We start from the raw sequence: 18,753 nt of genomic DNA on the forward strand, positions 1-18,753 counted from the left end.
AACTTTTTTTTTCCAGGCATACGCCCAAACAACAGGTAAGTCACAGAATAGGGAATGGGATGTGGAAAATCTCTGAAAAGCACTGAAATGGTGCCTTGGTGCTAATACAAGCATCGTGCTCAACTCCGTATGTCCAAAGGTCACAGTGGTGTTAAAGTGGTCACAGCAGGCTGGATCACTACGGGAGCAGCTCTCCTGCTTGGCTGTAGGAACTGCCAACACCCAGAAGCACTCAGTGGCAGCCAGCACAAACTAAAGCAGAACAGCCTTGTGCCTAGCAGGTAAAAAAGGGGGGAAGAAACACTGCTTCCTGAGAGAACATCAGAGAAATCCGTGTAGTTAAGCATGTAAAAGCACTGAGGTTTTAATGAAAAGAAATGAAAGCACTCCATCAAGATCCGGATGCGCTTACACAGACAGATCCCAGCTGCTTATGGAACAGAAATGAGCAGAGTGGGATGGAATACCTGAAAATTTACACTAGGAAACTGCAAATGGCAGTCCTTAAAGGATGGCCAACACCAAGCACTGAGCTAGGAGAAGCTACTGCTCTCTTAACAGCTTATAAAGACAGGGCCAACAGTTAAAAATAACGTCAGCAATGTAACAAACAAGACATCCGATCCTGAATTTTAATTTTTTGAAGCACAAATAGCAATGGTTATTGAGAAATGTGCTTTCCTACAAATGCCATGTGGCATATTGACTTTTTTTAGCTCCACGTGATTTCTGTATTATTTGGCAACTTCTAATAGTTTCAGTAGAGGAAAAAAGCCCTGTGAATGCTGAGAAGCATGGTAATTGTTCCTACACAACAGACACAGATGATGCAAGTTGATGTAATTGAGGACAAGGGTGGAAAGGCATTTATAGAAACAGCAAACTCAGTGTTTAGCGAAAAAGAATTCCTGGTTATGTGTGCTGCAGCAGTTTGCTTTTGTCTATAATTCAGCCCTGTTTAAGACACGACACACTGTGCACAGAATCACCTCCAGCCTATAACTTCACTATGAACATAGTATATTTTATTCTGCTTCATTTCTAGCAACAGAACACGCAAATGCATAATATAAAATAAGTGTTCCAGCAGTGCATGTATTTTCTTGCCCTTAAAGTGGATAAAACTTCAATTGGTTGACACAAGTACATGGGAATTAAAGTAATAAGGCACGACTGCCCTTCACTGCTAATTGAAACTGAAGTGTACTGACCAGCTAGTCACAGGAGACAGCAACAGACTGCTGTAGGAGGGAAAATACATATATATAAATTTTGAATGAAGCTATTATGCTATACATAGAACCGGGCACACAGTGCCGGAGAACTTAGACCTGGAGGCAGTGTTTTGTCTTCCTTTGTCTCTTCCATACACCAAACAAGAACTACTTTCATACATCTTTCAGACAAACAGGAAAGCACATTTAACAAGAAATATCAGGAAGAGTCTTCAGATCCTTGCCCTCCCCTGTCTTTGCACGCATGCACAAGTCACAGGGGCACTGTAGCAAAGGACAAGAACTCAAAAACAAAGGAAAAGCCAGGACAGGCGCACATACTGCAATCTCTTGAACTCACGCCTGCGGTACAAGCGAGCCCCAATCTCACCGAGCTGGGACAGACTCTCCCAACACAGCTGAGCCAGCTCTGCCCAGCGACTCCTTCCCCAGTCAGGTCACAGCCACACAGACCAACTCCCTTCCCTTTCCTATTGCTGTGTTTTCTGCAGTAATTACAGAAAATGCTTTTGTGAAATGTGCATTAAAGGAGCAGTTAATCTCTCTCCTAGCTGAGACATAAAGCAGACACTGCTATCGTGCATCCAGGCGCTCCACCATGCCTGCTGCCAACCCTGCCCTTCTACAGCCGCAGGGACCTGCCCACACTGTGATCTAGGCTACTCTTAGAAGTCCATGAAGCACAGCTAGTAAGAGCTTTAAATATGCTCTAAGATGGCCCAGAGCATCCCTGAAAAATCTGTAGGCATCCAGAATAGATTCTGAAGGCCACCTGTATAATCAGACTCATAGTTCACTTACTGGGAAGCAAGGAAACTGCAGACCCAAGCAGGAATTGCCCCACTGGTGCAGTTCAGGTGCACAGCTGGATGCTGGCCCCACTGCTTGCTCAGCCCCACATCTTCCCCCGCACCTCCCCAACCTCCCACTGACATCACTCCACATTACATTTATTTTCCAGTGCATTTGGTACCACTCCAGTGTCAATTTTTGGAAAGATTAAAAATATTGCTTCAGCGTGTGGATTTCTTATTTTGTAATTATTATTACAGGCAGCCTGTAAGGAGACTTCTCAGTCTGAGGCTCCAGGCCACAGATATCAGGCACACTAAGGAAGCAGTGGCCGCTCTGCAAGGGTCGGAACAAGGAGTTCCCATCTCCTCCTAGCAGAGGCTCTGCAAGGCACATTCAAATTTCAGCATGGGCTCTATGGCCTGCTAACAGCCAACAAATGGGTTTTATTATCTCATTCCTCCAAGAATTGGGTTAAAGGTAGCTCTGCGTTTTAAGAGTAAGGCAGGGATTCAAAAGACTACTGTAAAGGAAATGAAACACAATGTAAACATTTGACTAATAGCTTCTCTTCTGGAATTAGACCTATGGATGCTTCAGTTAACTAATCCCACGTTGTGCTCTACTTCAAAGAAAGCTGCACTTGAACCTCCAAAATCCATCATTTTCTGGATGTTGTGTCTACATGCTTCAAGCCCGTAATTACGTTTGAAGTCACAGAGCTCACAGGCCTTGCAATACTAAGGGTTTAAGTATAATTTAAGCTATCAAGAGTCAAAACCATAAGCCAGCCTATGCCTTTCATGAAACAAGCCATTAGCTAAGTTTACTTAAATTCTAGAAAATGCAATGAACTGGTGACTCACCTTATCTGAGGAATGCTCTATAGACTCCCCTCCAGCACTGACTCCTGCAGTAGGCTGACTCCTGGAACAGAAGTGCAGTACCTCATGGCATTTCTACTGCCTCTTTACATTTCCCAGAGCATCGAGCTGAACCATGACCTGCTCACTGCAGCACCTCAGATGCAGGCAAGAAATGGCAGCACAGAACACTAAATTGGGACTGATGCTCAATGAAGTAGACTAGAAGCTATGCAAGTGCTGGATCTACTTAGTTCTGTATAGAAGAACAGCAAACAAATGCCTTGGTGCTCTTACAACCATTTACACTCAAGAAAGAAAAAAAAAAGAAGGAACAACAAAACATCACCTTCTAACAGGTAATTTTAAAAAATGAGACATGACTCCATGGCAGCCAATGAAGCTACTAGAGAGCCATACAAATGGATGAGCACCACCAGACGCCGCCCCCCATCACTGCACTGCCCACCTGCTGCAGCTCTGCTGGGCACACCTCTGCCTTGGAACTCACCCAGAGCCAGCTGTGCAGCACGTGAAGTCACTGAAAAGACACCAGGCTTAGAATCAGGCTGGACAAAAAAAGTACAGTTCACATGAACTGTTTTTGCTAAAATCTATTCAGGGTCAAACTGTTCAGTGAGTACAGAACAAAAGCAGTTTAATTCATTTCAAGCTGAAACGCTCGGCAGCAGTCTCAGAAACCACTCCCTTTGAGTGCAAAACACAGACTGTGAACTGCTCTGGGTGTTCCCATCCCGCTTCCTGTGCCTTGGCTGACATCCTACTCTGCCATCACCACACTGCTCACTGAGTCACTGCTCTTCCCAACTGTAGCCTTCTATTTTTACCTAGCAACATCAGGTTAGCCTGCTACTTTTGACTTGTTGGCATTCCACCAAACCAAACTCCAGATCCAACGTCAGTATTTTGGTCAGGGAAACTGATTTTATTTTCACTAAACTGGGAAAAGAAGGGGAACACTTAAGAACAAACGATGTGAGCCAAATTGTTTCTCACTCCACAAGGAAATGACAAATGGAGAAGCAGAGCAGTCGTTATGATTTCATGGTCTGTATTTATGTAATGGAAGACTATACCTGAAAACAGGCAGCGAGTTTCAAACTCAGTTCCAACCCTCCATTCACTGAGCTGCAAGAAAAGCTGTCTATTCCACAATACAGCTGCTGCACTGTATCCTAACCCAGGTAAACGAGTGCTGGAACGTTACTGTGAAGCTGTAAGAGCCTCAATGCTGACATTTGAAAAGATGTTTAGCATTTCACATGTAAGCAGGTTGGAGCAATACACACTTTTTGCTGATCCCACAGCTAGCACTCGACAGAAGGAGTTACAAAAGATGCTGCTTGTACTAACATGCTATAATCAGGTAGGCACTGAAAGCAAAAAGGACTTTTGCCTCAGTAATGCACTTAATTAAAAACACATCAATTTGTGTTTTCCTTTACATTAGGATTTCCTAGATTGCCACTTGGTTAAATGTGATACGCACGAAAAAATCTGCACAAAACCTTACAACACAATGAAACAAATATGCACACCAGTCTACATTATTGTATCAGAATGAACAAATTTTGCTTGATTATAGTGAAAATAAGTTGCTAAAATTGTTCTGTGAACCTAGCTGGTTCACAGGAGCAGGGTGCACAGCCGAGCCCCAGGTGAGCATCCAGCTCCACCAGCAGCGTGCACCTGCAGCCCCCAGGTGGGCTGGGAACCAGCAAAGCTGGGAACGAGGCAGCACATCACCCCAGGACAGAAAACAGAGCCTCCTTAAGCTTATGGAAGATGCAAAAGCTTATTCCTTATTCTTTAGGTTTACTCCAGAAAACAAGCGAGCATCCTTATATTCGAGTACAGACAGATTTTCCTGTATGAGACCTCTAAATCTCCATTCAACCATCTTTTCAGGCCTCCTTCAATAACTGATTCTGAAGGAGCCCTCTTAGAAGGACAAAGTCTCATCCCTCAGCAGGGGCTGTGCAGAGATGAGGAAGGCAGAGAGGAGCTTCATTGCTCTAACTTGCTCATTTGAGAACCGACTTGGCTGCAGCCACACGTACAGACTGAAGGCTTCCATCAACTTGCTTGACCTGCAGGTAGCTGTGACTACCACACTGCTGCAGCCCCACAACTGCTGCTTTCTTTTCAATGGAAGCCTAACAATTCACAATGAAAAATTACACGTGTTTGGCTGCACTCACCTCTTCGTGCAGGCGTAACACCATATAGCAGTTGCAGCAGTTCAGTACTGGGAGGTCTGACTCCAGTTGGACGCCACCGCATCCCTCCATTAAACAGGTCGGCAGCAGCTCTGCATTAAGTTCTGGCTGTGACTGAATTTTTATAATATATAAATAAAAATGGATGCCAGAAATTTTATGTGAGACCTTAAACACAATACAGTTCAGCACCGCAGACGTAAGTTTCCTCTTTAATTTGTTTAACAATCGAGCTTGACAATGATTCAACTATTTGCAGACTTCTGCAATATTTTATACAGAATTGGTCTGAAGATGTAAAGCAACAATTTGTGATAATAAATCAGTCTCAGATGTGCCTTAAAAAAAAAAACAACTGTGGAGTGTTGCTTAAAACCCTACAGTAGGTATTTTAGTGCTTATAAGAGCTGCCAGAGCAGCCCTCTACTTAAACCATGCGTTTGTATCCCATGCTGCAGAGTTCCTCTGCAGTTCATTGTTCTGTCCCTTTACATCTTTACAATATATGCCAGTGTAGTTGGGAACAGCGTGCACAGCAATACAGACGTGCCAAAAAAAGCCTCTTTTGTTTTAAGTCAAGGTTTCCCACAAACACTAAATGCTAGTGTCTTTGAGGTATTTCAGACTTTATCTCATCACCTTAGATAATTACAGTACTTAGAAACTTTGACAATGTAATTTCAAGTGTTCTTGTGCTTGTTTCACTGCTAACACGGATAAAATAGCATTTCTTTTTTGAGGAGGAATGTAAAGAGCCTTCAGTTCTCAAAGACCGAGCAAGTGATTCTGAAGAGTCATTAAGGAACTGAACAGACCTGGAGTGAGAGCACGCAGAAGTCCTCAGTGAATGCCAGCTGCACAGTGTGCGAGCACAGGTCCCACTTTGTTTCATAAACACCTGGTATTGCACCACAGACACGAGCTGGTGTTTTTGTTCCCTAAGGTTACTGCAAGGAAAAGAACCGTTACAACACGTGACACGTGCTTCAGATTATAGCCAGGACTCTCGAAAATAAACCAGAGCAAATTTGGAAAATGCAACGTGAAATCCAAACACCCAATGCTGACTCACTTTGGGTGGAATCAACAGGGATGCCACAGCTGCAAGAGCCAGGGGAATCCCTCTGAACAGTGAGCCACACGTTATGGGAAACCAGCACCCAACACTCGGCCCACAAAGCAAAGATATGGGAACAGTTTCCCAAGAGTACTGAGGGACCTCTTGCATGATGAACTTCTCTCAAAGTTACCTATCAGTACGTGTTTTTAATAAATACAGCAACTTCTCAGCTTTACTGAGGCACGCATCAAAAAGCAAACCAATGAGCCAGAAAAGGATGTGGGATGGGGAGGATGAGAGAAATGAGTTATTTTGGGGAGAAAAAAAAACAACACTGATGACCTGGTCCAATTTTCTGGCTAAAGCAGTCAGCTCTATTAAAATGCTATTACAAGCTGAGTCCTCCCATGTGCATGATTAGTATGTCAGCTCTTCAGGGGCACGAGTTCTGATCCTCACCCAAACGGGTCGCTGCTACAGCTCTGGTGTTACCACCAGCACAAGAGATGCTCCCAGCACAGTCAGGCTTTCCATACATACATTCCTTGGAAAGTATCCTCTTAGGAAGAGAGCCCACATGAGCGCTGCTATCTCACCAACTGTCTGCCTTACAAACACGCACGCCTGCTGACCCTCTGCCCCCTGTTCAGGCAGCACGCTGTGGCCTGAGGGCTGGTTCCCAGGAGCACCACCCAGATCCCACAGGGCAGAACAGCCTTCTGACAGTCCCAGACACTCATCTGAAAGCTAAAATTAACACCGCTAGAGCAAGAATAGCAGCGCTGCACTCACAGCACATCCGTCCAAAACAGCCGTCCCTCCACGAGGGCAGAGGCAAGGCAGGGGCCGGCCGGCCCGTGGGCTCTGACCTCACATCACCCATAGCCCAGCCCTGCTCCCCGTCGCACGTGGGTTTGTAACGCCCCGCACCGCCTATTCTTAGAACATACTTTCCAGAGAATCTCAGGCACAGGGCTCAGCCTTCCCCACCCCTTCCAGAGCCGCCCCAGCACAGCAGCACCCAGCACCTCGGGTCGCAGCACTGTTGTGCCAGCGGAGATCCGGCCCTGCTCTGCACATCCAAAGCCAGGTGACCTGCAAGCCAAGGCACAGAGCAATGAATCACAAGGAAGGGAAAACAGCGTGCTAAAAATAGCAAAGCAAGCAGTGTATGGAGAATAAATGTTTCTATCCAGTTGAGGCCCAAGATCCTCCACCAGCTCTTCTGTCTTTTGTGCAAAACAATTCACAGAAGCAAAGAGTGATGAAGAAATAAAAGCAAGCCTAGATTCTCCTCGATGACTTACACATTATATTTAATCAACAGTATGCAATGGGGAAAAAGTGTTGAGTTTGAAACCAGCAGAAAATACACTAACACATGAATTAAGTATTCAATTAAACTTCAAACAGAAGATGCCAAAATTACTTTCTTTTCTTTTAGGGGAAATTGCCCCAAGTTGTCTTCAGTTCAGAAATGCTGCAGAGTCACTGTCAACTGCACATAAGCAACATGAAGGCTCTGCCCACCCATCGCTTCATCAGACACAAATGCCTGCAGATGCTCCAGCTGAGCGTCAGACCAAAGAAGTCCCATAAGCAACACCAACCCCAAGTATGCAACAGCCACTTTTCTTTCACCAGGAGATCACATTTTTCTGATACAAACCAGGAGATTTTCTGATACAAATCTATAAAGAAAATAAGTTTCATTATTTTTAAGCAACCACAACACACAGCTTTGTTGTTTGGAGAGGATGCTTTTTAAAAAAGAGAAAGAATGAAGTGCTTCATACAGGTGGATTTCACAACCAACCATCACCCTTTCCCTGATGTGCAGAAAGGGCTCTCCCTGGATCTTGCCACACCAGCCTGCATCTCCAGTGCATGGATTTGACAGCAGTGCACGAACCCTGGAGCTCCACAGACAGGAGCTCTGTGCAGTATGAGAGGACAAAGCTGGAAGCCCAGGCTCTGGCTGGGCAAAGCCTGAGGGAGCAGCCCCAGGGCCAGCACAGCTCCTGCTCCAGGCAGCACCAGCAGGGCCCACCCTCCCCATGGGACCCAGCACTGGAAACAAGTGTGCAGAGGACAGAAAAGATTACGCCTCACCAGCAGCCAACCTGAAGAGGAAGGTACGCCTGGCTGGTGCCTCACAGGAAACCCTATTTTCCTGTTGTCTTTTCTGATTCTCAATACACCTTGTTGTGTTTTTCTGATGACATCTTTCTACGTAATGAGCAAGTCACTTAAAAGACAGAAAAAAAATATCAAGATTTTCCATGGACTTGCCAACATTCCTGTTGTCTCCCACTCACTGAAGCTCTAAACTTTTGGTGCCAATTAGCCTGACGTTAGCTTCAAGTCCATCAAGTACCTGTGCTTCCCTCCCTCCCACGTTTACCCACAGATGGGAAGTACAAACTGCAAAACAATGCTGAGATCAGTTTATCTGCCTCATCAGTATCATCCTTTGTTTCCTTACAAACCTCTCTTGGAAGCATTGATTTCCTTGCTGGATATCTGCATAAGGTCCAAGGTGAGGACAGTCTTTTTTTCCACATTTGTACAATGCACAGCAAAACACAGCCCTGGTACCCGAATGGGACTCTTAATTTGTATCACAGACAGCAAGTGCTGATCACCAGATCAGAATTCCAGAAGTTTGCTTCCTTTCTCTCTAGAAGTAATAGTGTGGCTGAAGAATGATTTGATCCATCAAGGTAAGCAACCAGGTTCAGTATGCTTGTATGTAAAGGACTTTCTTCACTCTCTAAAGAAGCCTCTGGCACAATGTAAGACCTGCAGTCATAAATGTATCTCAGGAACAGCAGCAGCTGAAGAAACTGTTCTCAAGAACACTGATAAAGCAGGCTTACAATAGATTGTTTATGCTTTGTGAGAAATGACTCACATTCAGGAGTATTCCCAGACCCTGGCCATGGCCTTCCCAGGGGAACAGGCTAAAACCTGCTTCAGAAGCACTTTTCTGCAGTGGTCTCAGTGCCATGTAGTTTAGCCTTCACAAATGCCTTTTCAGGGATCCTGACCTGATGAGAGATCATCAACTTTCTATTTCAAATTTAACCACAGCACATACAGCAACTGCACAGCAGCTTTGCTATCACACATAGGAAAGTTAACGCTTGGGGTCCTTCCAACATGCTGCTCCCAGCAGTCAGGCACAGGTACATTTGCAAGAAGAGCATGAACAGAGGAAAGCTGCAGCAATGTTTCTCCACAACGCTCTTCTAGTCTTCCACAGTTCTGCCCCACAAAAGGAGCAGAGAAGGCCCTACCTTGTGCAGTGGCCAGCAGAGATTCCAGCTCCTCTATGGCCACAGACAAAAAGCCACATCCATCCCATGAGCTACAGCCCTACTTTGCTTCTCTGTACCACACCAAAAACCTCCTCTTCCTCCACACTTCATCCCTTTCAGCACTCTCCCTGTAGCAACAGGTAATTTTCATGTTAGGTTACATGAAAAGAATTCAGGTGGATCTGTTCAGATTATTAACTTTCACATTTAAATGTATGCTTTAACTGACAGGCTTCTCAACATGCACAGTACTTCAGATGTTTTTCAAAAAGATCTTACAGGAACAAAAATACACCAAGATCTCTAGGAATTCACATCCACGTTCTCCTAGTTTATGTTTTCTCCTCCAGCTGCTCCGCTCTGCCTTTTAAATTTATTTTAAAGCCGTAAAATCAACAAGTCCTCTTTGGTTCCAAAAACTTTGCTGAAACTGGAAAAATGTATTAGTTGCCATGGGAACAGCAAGGAGTCACTGGGTCAGGATGCAGAGAACTTCTCTTGCTCTGCCTGATCATTTGCATCAGAAGTTCAGCCATCTGTTATTAACTATTTAACAACAGTCTTGCTTGTTATCACTGCTGCCTGCCATTTAAGTTTGCAGAACCCATCGCCCCACCTTCAGCCTTTTTGTGAACTCCTAATGAATGTGAAAATTCAACTAAGAGCTCAGTTTTCTTCCAGGTAGAATGAGCACCACTGCCAGACTTAGCCTGCTGGTCAATATTCTCCTTTCTCACCAATGAAAAGGCATATGCTTATGCAGACACTGGAAGTAGCAGCTTTCTTCTCAAAAAACTTCAATTTGGAAAGATGGTACATGGCTGAACTGCAAGACATGCTGTATCACTCCCATTTAAGCACACCCCACTTATACTCTTGACTTCCACACCATCTCCTGATCTTCAGTGTCTCATCTTCCCAGAAGAAACCAGGTTTTTAACTTTCCTCCAGAATATGAACAGTGTAGACTCAACGATGTGTTACTAGCAAGGAAATATTGCCTTGTATCCCCAAAGAGGATCTGAAATACATTCATCTACTATTTCTACATACTAAGAAAACAAAAACTTGGTTGTCATACTTGCAAGCTCATCATTTGGTATTTGAAATCTTTTACCTTGACCTCAGTATCTTCGTTCAAATCCATTACCTAAAGCAAAGCACTGACTGAGTGCTGGGACAGCTGGTCAGGCTGGCTGCTCTTTGCTCATCCTGCTCTCACAAGCAAGTGGGAAGCCACACACTGCCAAAAAGGAACAACATGACTGTTTTTCATTTACTGCTACCAAAACTACTCAACAGAAAAAAATAAAATCAGTTAGGAATAGGAACATCTAACAGGGCCATTGGCAAGAAGCCCTCGTTTGTCACTTAACAAGGAAGTGCTGCATTATATATACGCTGAAACATTCTGCTTACAGGTACAGCCAGTAAAGGTCAGACCCCTAAAATTACAGTGATGGAAAAAAAAAAAAGAAAGGTGTTTATGTGGGAATATGGAACGAGCATTGCAGAGCATCACAAGACCAAATCACACATCTGAATAACAACAAAATATTTTCCATCTAGTCTTTCACTTGGATGACATGCACACCACCAGCCTGCTATATGCACAGTTTCACCATAGCAAGAACTGCAGCAGAGAGCCATGGTTAAGATGCCTTTTCTGACTCCACTGAGATGAGGGATTCTGCAGATAACACTGCACATGTGTAGGACAGATTCAGTATAATGCAAAGGCTCAGAAACTCATGTGATACTGTGTCAAAACAAGAAAACAGACCTTTCCTTACTTCTGGTTCCAAAGAGGAAGATGCAGTCAAACAGTCCAGTGTGCATAAAAAGGTTTTTTCTTTTGCCATGTTCAGGAAATGTATCCATCAGAGATACTCAGCTTCACAAGGGAGGGCTCCATGAATTACACCCAGGGCAGCTCTCTGACTATCCAACCCCGCCAGCTCCACAGATTTGGTTCAAGTCCAGGAAGCTATCCAAACACGGATGGCACATCTAAGCCCAAGATAAATACAGGCACACTGAGGAAGAATTGTTAGGCACAGTTCTGTCTACATGTGAGGCACTTACTAATGCTGCTGAGCTGTTTTTTGGTTTTTTTTTTTTTCTTCCCCAGAATACCTGAAAAACAAGAAAGTGAGAAACAAACCAAACAGTGCAAATGCACTGCTAATAACAAGGCTTTAAAAGAATGTTTACAAGGAAAAAGATAGAAACATTCAAGAATTCAAGAATTTTATTTGAATGGACAACACACAAAACATGAAGCATGTAGAATGCGGGTTGAGCAGAAGCTGGTACCCTCAGAACTTTATTAGAACCATCGAGTCAGAAGGAAGTTGCTCTTACTAACCTAAAGCTTGAGCAGCACTCCTGCTGGAACAGAACTAGCTGTAGGGGTACTTAACAAAAACAGCAACCAAAAACCACACACAATTGAAAAAAAAAAAAAAGAGGGCTTGTTAGAAAATGTGCTCAGGTGAAGAATGTACATCGTGAATCCAATTATTTTGTCTGAAATACAGAAAGACAAAACAAGAAACCCACAGGAAACCATTTTCACAACATGTAAAATCTGACCTGTAGAACTGCCGTTCCTTTCTGCATTCATCTTCTCTTTACGCTTTTCTACTCCATCTCACAGATCTCTTTGATGTTACAGTCTGCTCGCTGCCATCTCAGCGGTGGGTAATGTATCCCAAGGAGCTCTGTCAGAACACGCCTGACCACCCCAAATCCTCCCCCTAGCTAGCAGGGCTGCCTTCAGCCTCAGGAGTGTCTTTAGTACTAGCAGTCCAGGTTACTCAGAGCACAGGACGGAGGGAAAGAAGCAAGGCCAGCAGGCCAAAGGCAAGCACTGCTTCTTCATCAGAAAGACAAGGAACTTGGAAAGGACAGAGACCAAACGGACGATGAAGTAGCACGAAGCTCTTCAGGTAACTTTTCCAACGCTATTAACCTTCACCTACAAGGCCTGCCCTTAAGTGGTTAAACAGTAACCTGCAAAAGTAAAAAAGTTACAAAGAGACAATATACACTTCTCATTTGAAAAATGTCTGGGAGAGCGGCCAAGCCCATAAATTGTTTTTAAGCTTTATTTAGGGGGATAACCAGGAACGTTACAGCTGTGCAGGAGACTGCTCAGTTTAAAATGGACACCAGAGTCTGCAACCGAATCCTGAGTGCATAAAAGAGAAGGTTTTGGTGGTTTTAGAACTGGTTACACAGCACAGCTCAGCTACCAATGCAACTAAGTCATGCTATGGAGCTTCAATGGTCTTCCGGTACCCAAAAAATTAAAATGCCACAAAGCACCAAAACGTAAAGGCTTAACAGAACGTTCTAAGTATGCCTCCCCCAAAAACATGACCATTTTCTATAAGGGTGCAAAACAGCACACATTAAATCAACGCATTTGAAATGCAAAATAATGCAACAGTAGTGAAATTCCCCCTTGTCCTCTTCCAAAACTCCTCACTAGTACTTAGGGGCGATATCTGGGTGAGCCAAAACCACATTCCCACACACGCCACCTGAGCCCCCTGTCCCATGCCAGGAGAGGAACACCTGAGCTCAGGGGCTGCCAGACAGCCCTTGCTCCTGGGTGGGAATGCAGGCACCCACCGAGCCCCAGCAGCACCAGCATCCCGAGAGGCATTCGAAATAAAAAAGGAAGGCTCACTCTCGATTTAGCGTTGGATTCAGTATGCTATTTAATTACCTTCCTCCACAGCCCAGATTCGAGCAGACACTAAGCTGCTAACTGAAAATATACGTTCGTAGTTGCCCCCAACGCTGACACATCTGCATCAGCTTCGTTCGCCCCCAGACAACCTAGCAGTGGCAGAGGACCGATAATGCTTTCGTGCATTGTTTCCAGCAGAAAAGAAAACACTGCAAGTTTCCTCCTGCTGGAGGAGAGAAAAAAGGACATGACCTCCGTGGCAGGGCAGAGCAGGGCAGGAACCCAGCCGGGCCGCGGGGCTCCGGGCAGGGGTGGCTCGGTCCCCCCAGCAAGGAAGCGGCAGCCGCAATCGGCAACCCGCCGGCAGGCCCGGCACCAGCCTCCCGGCTTCGCCGCTCCAAACGCACCCCTCGCGCTACAGGCGGCGTAGCACTGCTGCCGCGGCACCGACGGCGATCCCTTCCGACCGAAGCCCTCGGCAGGCTCCCGCACAAAGCCGCGCGGGGTTAACTTTTCGCGGGCGGTCCCGCAGCCGGAGCGGGCGCGCGCAGAGCCACCCCCGGCACGGCGCCCGCCCGCCCCCGGCCCCGCAGCCCGCCCGCTGCCGAGCCCCGGCGCTCCGTACACACCTGGGCCGCGCGGCGCTCTGTCCATACCGGCCGCCAGCCGCCGCGGGGGCGCGCAGCGGGGCGCGCGGCCGCCGGGCAGAGTAGGGGCGCGCATAGCAACAGCGGCGGGCGCGGATTGGCTCCGGCCGCGCCGGCCCCCTGGCAGCGGGCGGCTCCTCCGCCTCTCGGCCGCGGGGGGGGGGAAAGGAGGCTGAAGGCACAAAGCGCGGACGCGGCGCCGGGAGCGCGCCCGGCTGCGAGGTCGCCTCCGGGGCTGCTCCGCGGGGCAGGTCGAGGCGGCGGGACCAGGGGCAGGCCGAGCCGCGGTGCCGGCTCCCAGTCCTTTACGTGGGCCCGCTGCCCAGAGCCAGCTCCGTGTAGAAGTCGTCGCATGATAAGCCCCATTCCCCAAAAGCGTGCCGGTCATGTACTGGTTTGATCTTACACTTTTCCACACACTGCTTGAGAGGCACACGAGATGCATACGGTAACAGGACAGCGACTGCATGGCCAAACGCAAACACGCTGCAATAAACAGAGATACATGCAGGACTTCATCCTGAGCTGCACATGACACCATCAGAAAGGGCCTGCGCTTAGCACACCAATAATACCCTTGCCGTTCTAATACTGTGCGAAACAGCCAGCAATAAGCCAGATAAAGGGCCTGTGTGTTAACCCTGCCACTGCCACAAACAGGGCAACAGTCACTAAGATGGAAAAGATCTCGGCAAGAACTTGGAGTCTCCTTCTCTGGAGATATTCAAGTCTCACCTGGACACCTACTTGTGCGACCTGGTTTAGGGATCCTGCTTTGGCAGGGGGGTTGGTCTCGATCTCTAGAGGTCCCTTCCAACCCCTACAATTCTGTGATTCTGCGAATAGGCAGCCCCTGCATTTCACACAGCTGGAAACCCCAGCCAAGCGTAGTTCAGCTACGCATCACATCTGCAACGTATCAGTTCAAGGCACTCAGCATAGATATAATTGTACTAGCCCTCATGACAGAGCACCTGGCCCACAGAGGATGCCCATTAACAGCTGGATCAGAGCTCAGCTGGGGCTCCAGCCCTCCCCATCCCACCCAGGACACAAATGCATGGCTCCTGTGGCTCTGAGCATAAGGGACTTCAGGGCACTTTGTGTTTACACAGGTCTGGCAGTCACAGAGACAAAGCCAAAACAAAAGCACACTCTTATCAGCGCACCTTTTGTTTAAAACAATCCTCTTGTATTAAACTATTCATCTGCAGAATGTCAAAATCTTCTCACCACAGAGCCCAAATGGAGGCAGCCTGCAGAAGCCCCAAGGCATCACAGCACTGCCCTGTGCTGCAGAGCTGAACCTCCTGAGTTTTCATTCAGCCATAGAATTCCAAAAGCGCTGATGCTGGCCCCCTTTCCATAGCCACACGCAGCCCCTGGATGAGCTCCTCCTGCTTCTGCCCCTTCTGACACCAATTCCCAGCCACCATCACTCCAGCAATTTGGCCTACAGCTCCTCTCCTCGAGGGAGAAATGCACTGCAGAAATGCAGTGAAATGCACTGGCATACTGCTGCTGTTTGGAGGAATGGCATTAAGCATTCATGCAGACAGCCCCATTTCCCTTCCTTCTCCCCCAGGGACTCCATTCCTCAGAACAAAGGTCAGCTCGTGACCATGCTTGGTGCAACGCATGGTGAGAGCTCAGTAACACACGCCACCCAGTCTTAATTTATGGTCTATCTTTTTTTCTGATGCTTAAAGTTAAATTTAACAGGTAAAAAAGACTACACCCAGTCTATAAACCACCTGGAGAAGCTGATAGCAGATACTAACAGTTTCACTACTCTGATTTAAGAAGGAAAAAAATATGAACACATATTGTAAAGCTGCTCAAAATTTCATAGGAGGAGCTTAGCTGAGGATGAGCAGAGCCAGCTTATAAAAATCATCCTACAACATTCACAGACCTGAAAGCCACAATACATTGTCTGAATGAGGACAGGATGAAAGAGCATACTGTGCCTATCAAGCATCACCACTTAACCTTTTCTAATTGATCCACCATCTTTTCTCACAGAAACTCTTTACAATCAGTAAAACTACCCATTGGAAATGATAAAAGGTAGAAGGAAAATGGCCAATTTTAATGAACTTCATCACTCAATATAAGGCATGTGTGTATTCCAGCAGTTCTTCTCAGAATGCCTTCAACCTTTTCCCCTTCACATTCCTTGGCGTTACAGCCCCATTTACTTGTGTAAATGGATTTAAACATCCCACACTCTTGCAAATCTGATCTCTAGTTTAAAACTTTGCTGGCGCTATTTGTCCTGTTTCAGCTTCCTCAATGGCTACTTGGTTATATTCATTCACTTTTTGACATCACGCACGTTACTAAGAAGGGCCTTCCACACCTTCCTTCATTAAACTGCTGAAGGCATTTCTGCCCTAACAGCTGGCAGTGAGTACTCCAGTTCTCCAGATACTTTCTGGTTCCCACAGCCTCTCACAGAAAGCAGAATGCCTTCATCCATTTGAATAAAACATGATTCAAAAGGGAGAAGCTGAATTTCCCCCTCAAAATAAAGCAAAACAAAGCCACGCTTCATTAAAAGGCATCTTGAAGTGGGAAAGCCTGCATAGGAAATTTGCTTAAAGAATCTTAAAAAAAAAAAAAAAAAAAAAAATACAAGGGAAAAAAGAGCTTGACTTTTGAGAGAGCTATTGCTAATCTCTTTGCATTTTCAGTTCATATTCATCTTTTGTCCCTATTCAGCTTCTACCAGTAGGAAACTCCCCTTCCTTTACTCCGTATCATCAGAATATTTACTGAAGTTGTTCTCTTCCTGATCCATCTGTTCTCTTCCCCTTGCCCTCAATTCAAGTTACTTGATAAGAATTAAAAGCCTAACTAAAAGCTGTGATAAAAATGGGCAAGTAAATAGGATGGCTTCCTGAAGCTGTCTTATAAATGCTCACTGCTAACATGTAGGCAAAATGCACTGATACCTGAGACTTCATACAAGTCCTAGGGGAGATTCAACCCAACATGTCCGTGTTAACGTGACGTTATGTCAGTGACCACTTGCCACAAATGTTTACCTAAATGTTACCCTTAACCACCTGTGCTCCTCCAAATCCGTAGCTAAAGCTTTCCACCAAACTTGTTAGCCTGCCTAGAAGTAGGAGCTTGAACCAGGGTTTCAGTGAGGTTGCTGGGCCAGTGCCATGGCAAGGAGCCAAGAAGCACAATACCTGCTTGGGGAGAAAGAAGGGCTCTCACTGCTCAGCAACAAGAGCACGCTGGCCATGGCAGCTCTTCCTGCACCTCTTCTTCCCCAACCCCAGCAGTCACCAAACTGGCACACCATCCCACCACCTCCCACAGCAGCACTGAGACACCGTGAGCGCAAGCTAATACCATCTCCAGCCCTTCACCTCTCTGCCCTTCCTTCCCCACTACAGCTACTGACAAGATGACACTCGCACAGCAGCCTGAGAAGGGAGCTTCATTTGTTGCAGCATTGGGAACTATGAAATGTGCCCTAGAAATCCTGAAGGCTTATCAGCGGGCAAAAGCAAACCCTGTGTGCACAGCACCTGTATGTAATGCGTTACACCAGCATAAGCAGTCAGCTACATCTCACTTCAGAAGTTCACACGCTAAGATGGGCCTACTTACCCATTGCTGGTTCCACCATCGTAATGGAAAAATCCCCAACTTCACAGGGTGCAGAACATGAAACAGATGACGTGTCACATGCGCAAGCAGAGAGGCCTTATTTCAGATAAGTTCTCTTTATCCCAAAAGGACGTTGTTTTTTTTTTACCATACCTCAGAAGAAAACCTGGCTGCGCACTTGTAGCTATATCCATCCCAGCCCGCAAGTGACAAGCAAAAAAAAAGGACTTTATAACTAGCATGAAGTCTTCCAAAGTCCAACTGCATTTGCACCCAGGCTTACAGACAAGCTTTATTGCCTATTCACACATGAAGTTTCCGCATGCAGTGGTTCAAAGGCAACCATGCAGTTGTACATGCATATCTAAGACATCTTAAGCTTAATAAAATATTCTGCCTAAATATTAAATATAAGTGACCTGTAAAGACTTAATTTACCATCAGCTTGAAAGATAACAGGAGACACCCTTGACCTCTAAAGCAAATTCTTTGTAAGTATCATATCAAGACTGAGAAAGTATTTATTAAAGCTGTAACTGCAGATAAACCAGAAGACCTAATTGACTAAAAGAGTTCCTAGTAACTGACCAGTATCAGAAACTTGTTGCTGAGTGCAAGGCTGTGCCTATTTTACCACCATTTAACAGTTGCTATTGGCAGGCATTTGTCAAAATAATGAAGGAACTTTTTGTAAACAGTGAAGTACAGCAAGTTACTTTAATGAATGTCATATAGCTGGCTTGTTCCTTTTGGTTGCATTTTCACAGATTTCTAATTTGATTAAGCAGTATTTCATTTGGCTACAAACCCACAACTCTCACAAAAATTATAAATATCAGCTTACTTTTAAAAACATTTAGAAGCTTGTAGACCTCAGGTCCAATAATGGTTTCAACACCACCCTTAACAATGGAAATCACATCTGATGTGCTTCAGCCCCAGCAGCTCACCTGGAAGGCCAGAACCTCTGCTTTAGTGAAGAATACAGCCTGAAGGGTCAGATGCACAGCCCAAGCCTATGGAGCTGGTGCAGCCACAAACCTCCCACTTTAGTGCCACTCAGTGTCAGCTTTATCAACAGGAGCCCCTGTGAAGGAGGCCAGTATGGACAAAACCAGACAACCAGAAAAACCCTGAGAAACAGATGCACAGTGAAGAACTACCAATACTGAACACTGATTGAAGCACTCTTCCAAAGCATGAGCTAGTTCTGCAGCAAGGACTTGCTTCACCATTGACATCTAGGGACAGCTTGCAGAACAGGAA

General features: G+C 45.8%; 1 protein-coding gene across 7 annotated transcripts in view; it reads right to left on the reverse strand.

Annotated features, from left to right (window-relative positions):
- Positions 1-18,753, reverse strand: part of FAM214A (family with sequence similarity 214 member A) — a 42,991-nt gene that overhangs the window by 19,596 nt on the left and 4,642 nt on the right. For 2 of the 7 annotated variants that reach the window (XM_042824085.1, XM_042824091.1), the window contains exon 1: positions 11,304-11,327. The exons of 1 other annotated variant lie outside the window; for it this stretch is intronic. Coding sequence is in view for 4 of the 6 variants with exons in the window: in XM_042824086.1 (XP_042680020.1) it covers positions 11,294-11,372 (79 nt within the window). In the remaining 2 variants the exon portion in view is untranslated. Of the gene's footprint in view, positions 1-11,293; positions 11,635-12,105; positions 13,507-13,839; positions 13,892-17,487; positions 17,698-18,753 lie in introns of those variants that run through there. 4 more of the 7 variants (XM_042824089.1, XM_042824088.1, XM_042824087.1 and 1 more) reach the window with 4 other exon arrangements.

This window comes from Centrocercus urophasianus, unplaced genomic scaffold (assembly GCF_019232065.1).
Source record: "Centrocercus urophasianus isolate 14NV4802_14NV808 unplaced genomic scaffold, USGS_Curo_1.0 seq_23, whole genome shotgun sequence".
NCBI classification, from domain to species: Eukaryota; Metazoa; Chordata; class Aves; order Galliformes; family Phasianidae; genus Centrocercus; species Centrocercus urophasianus.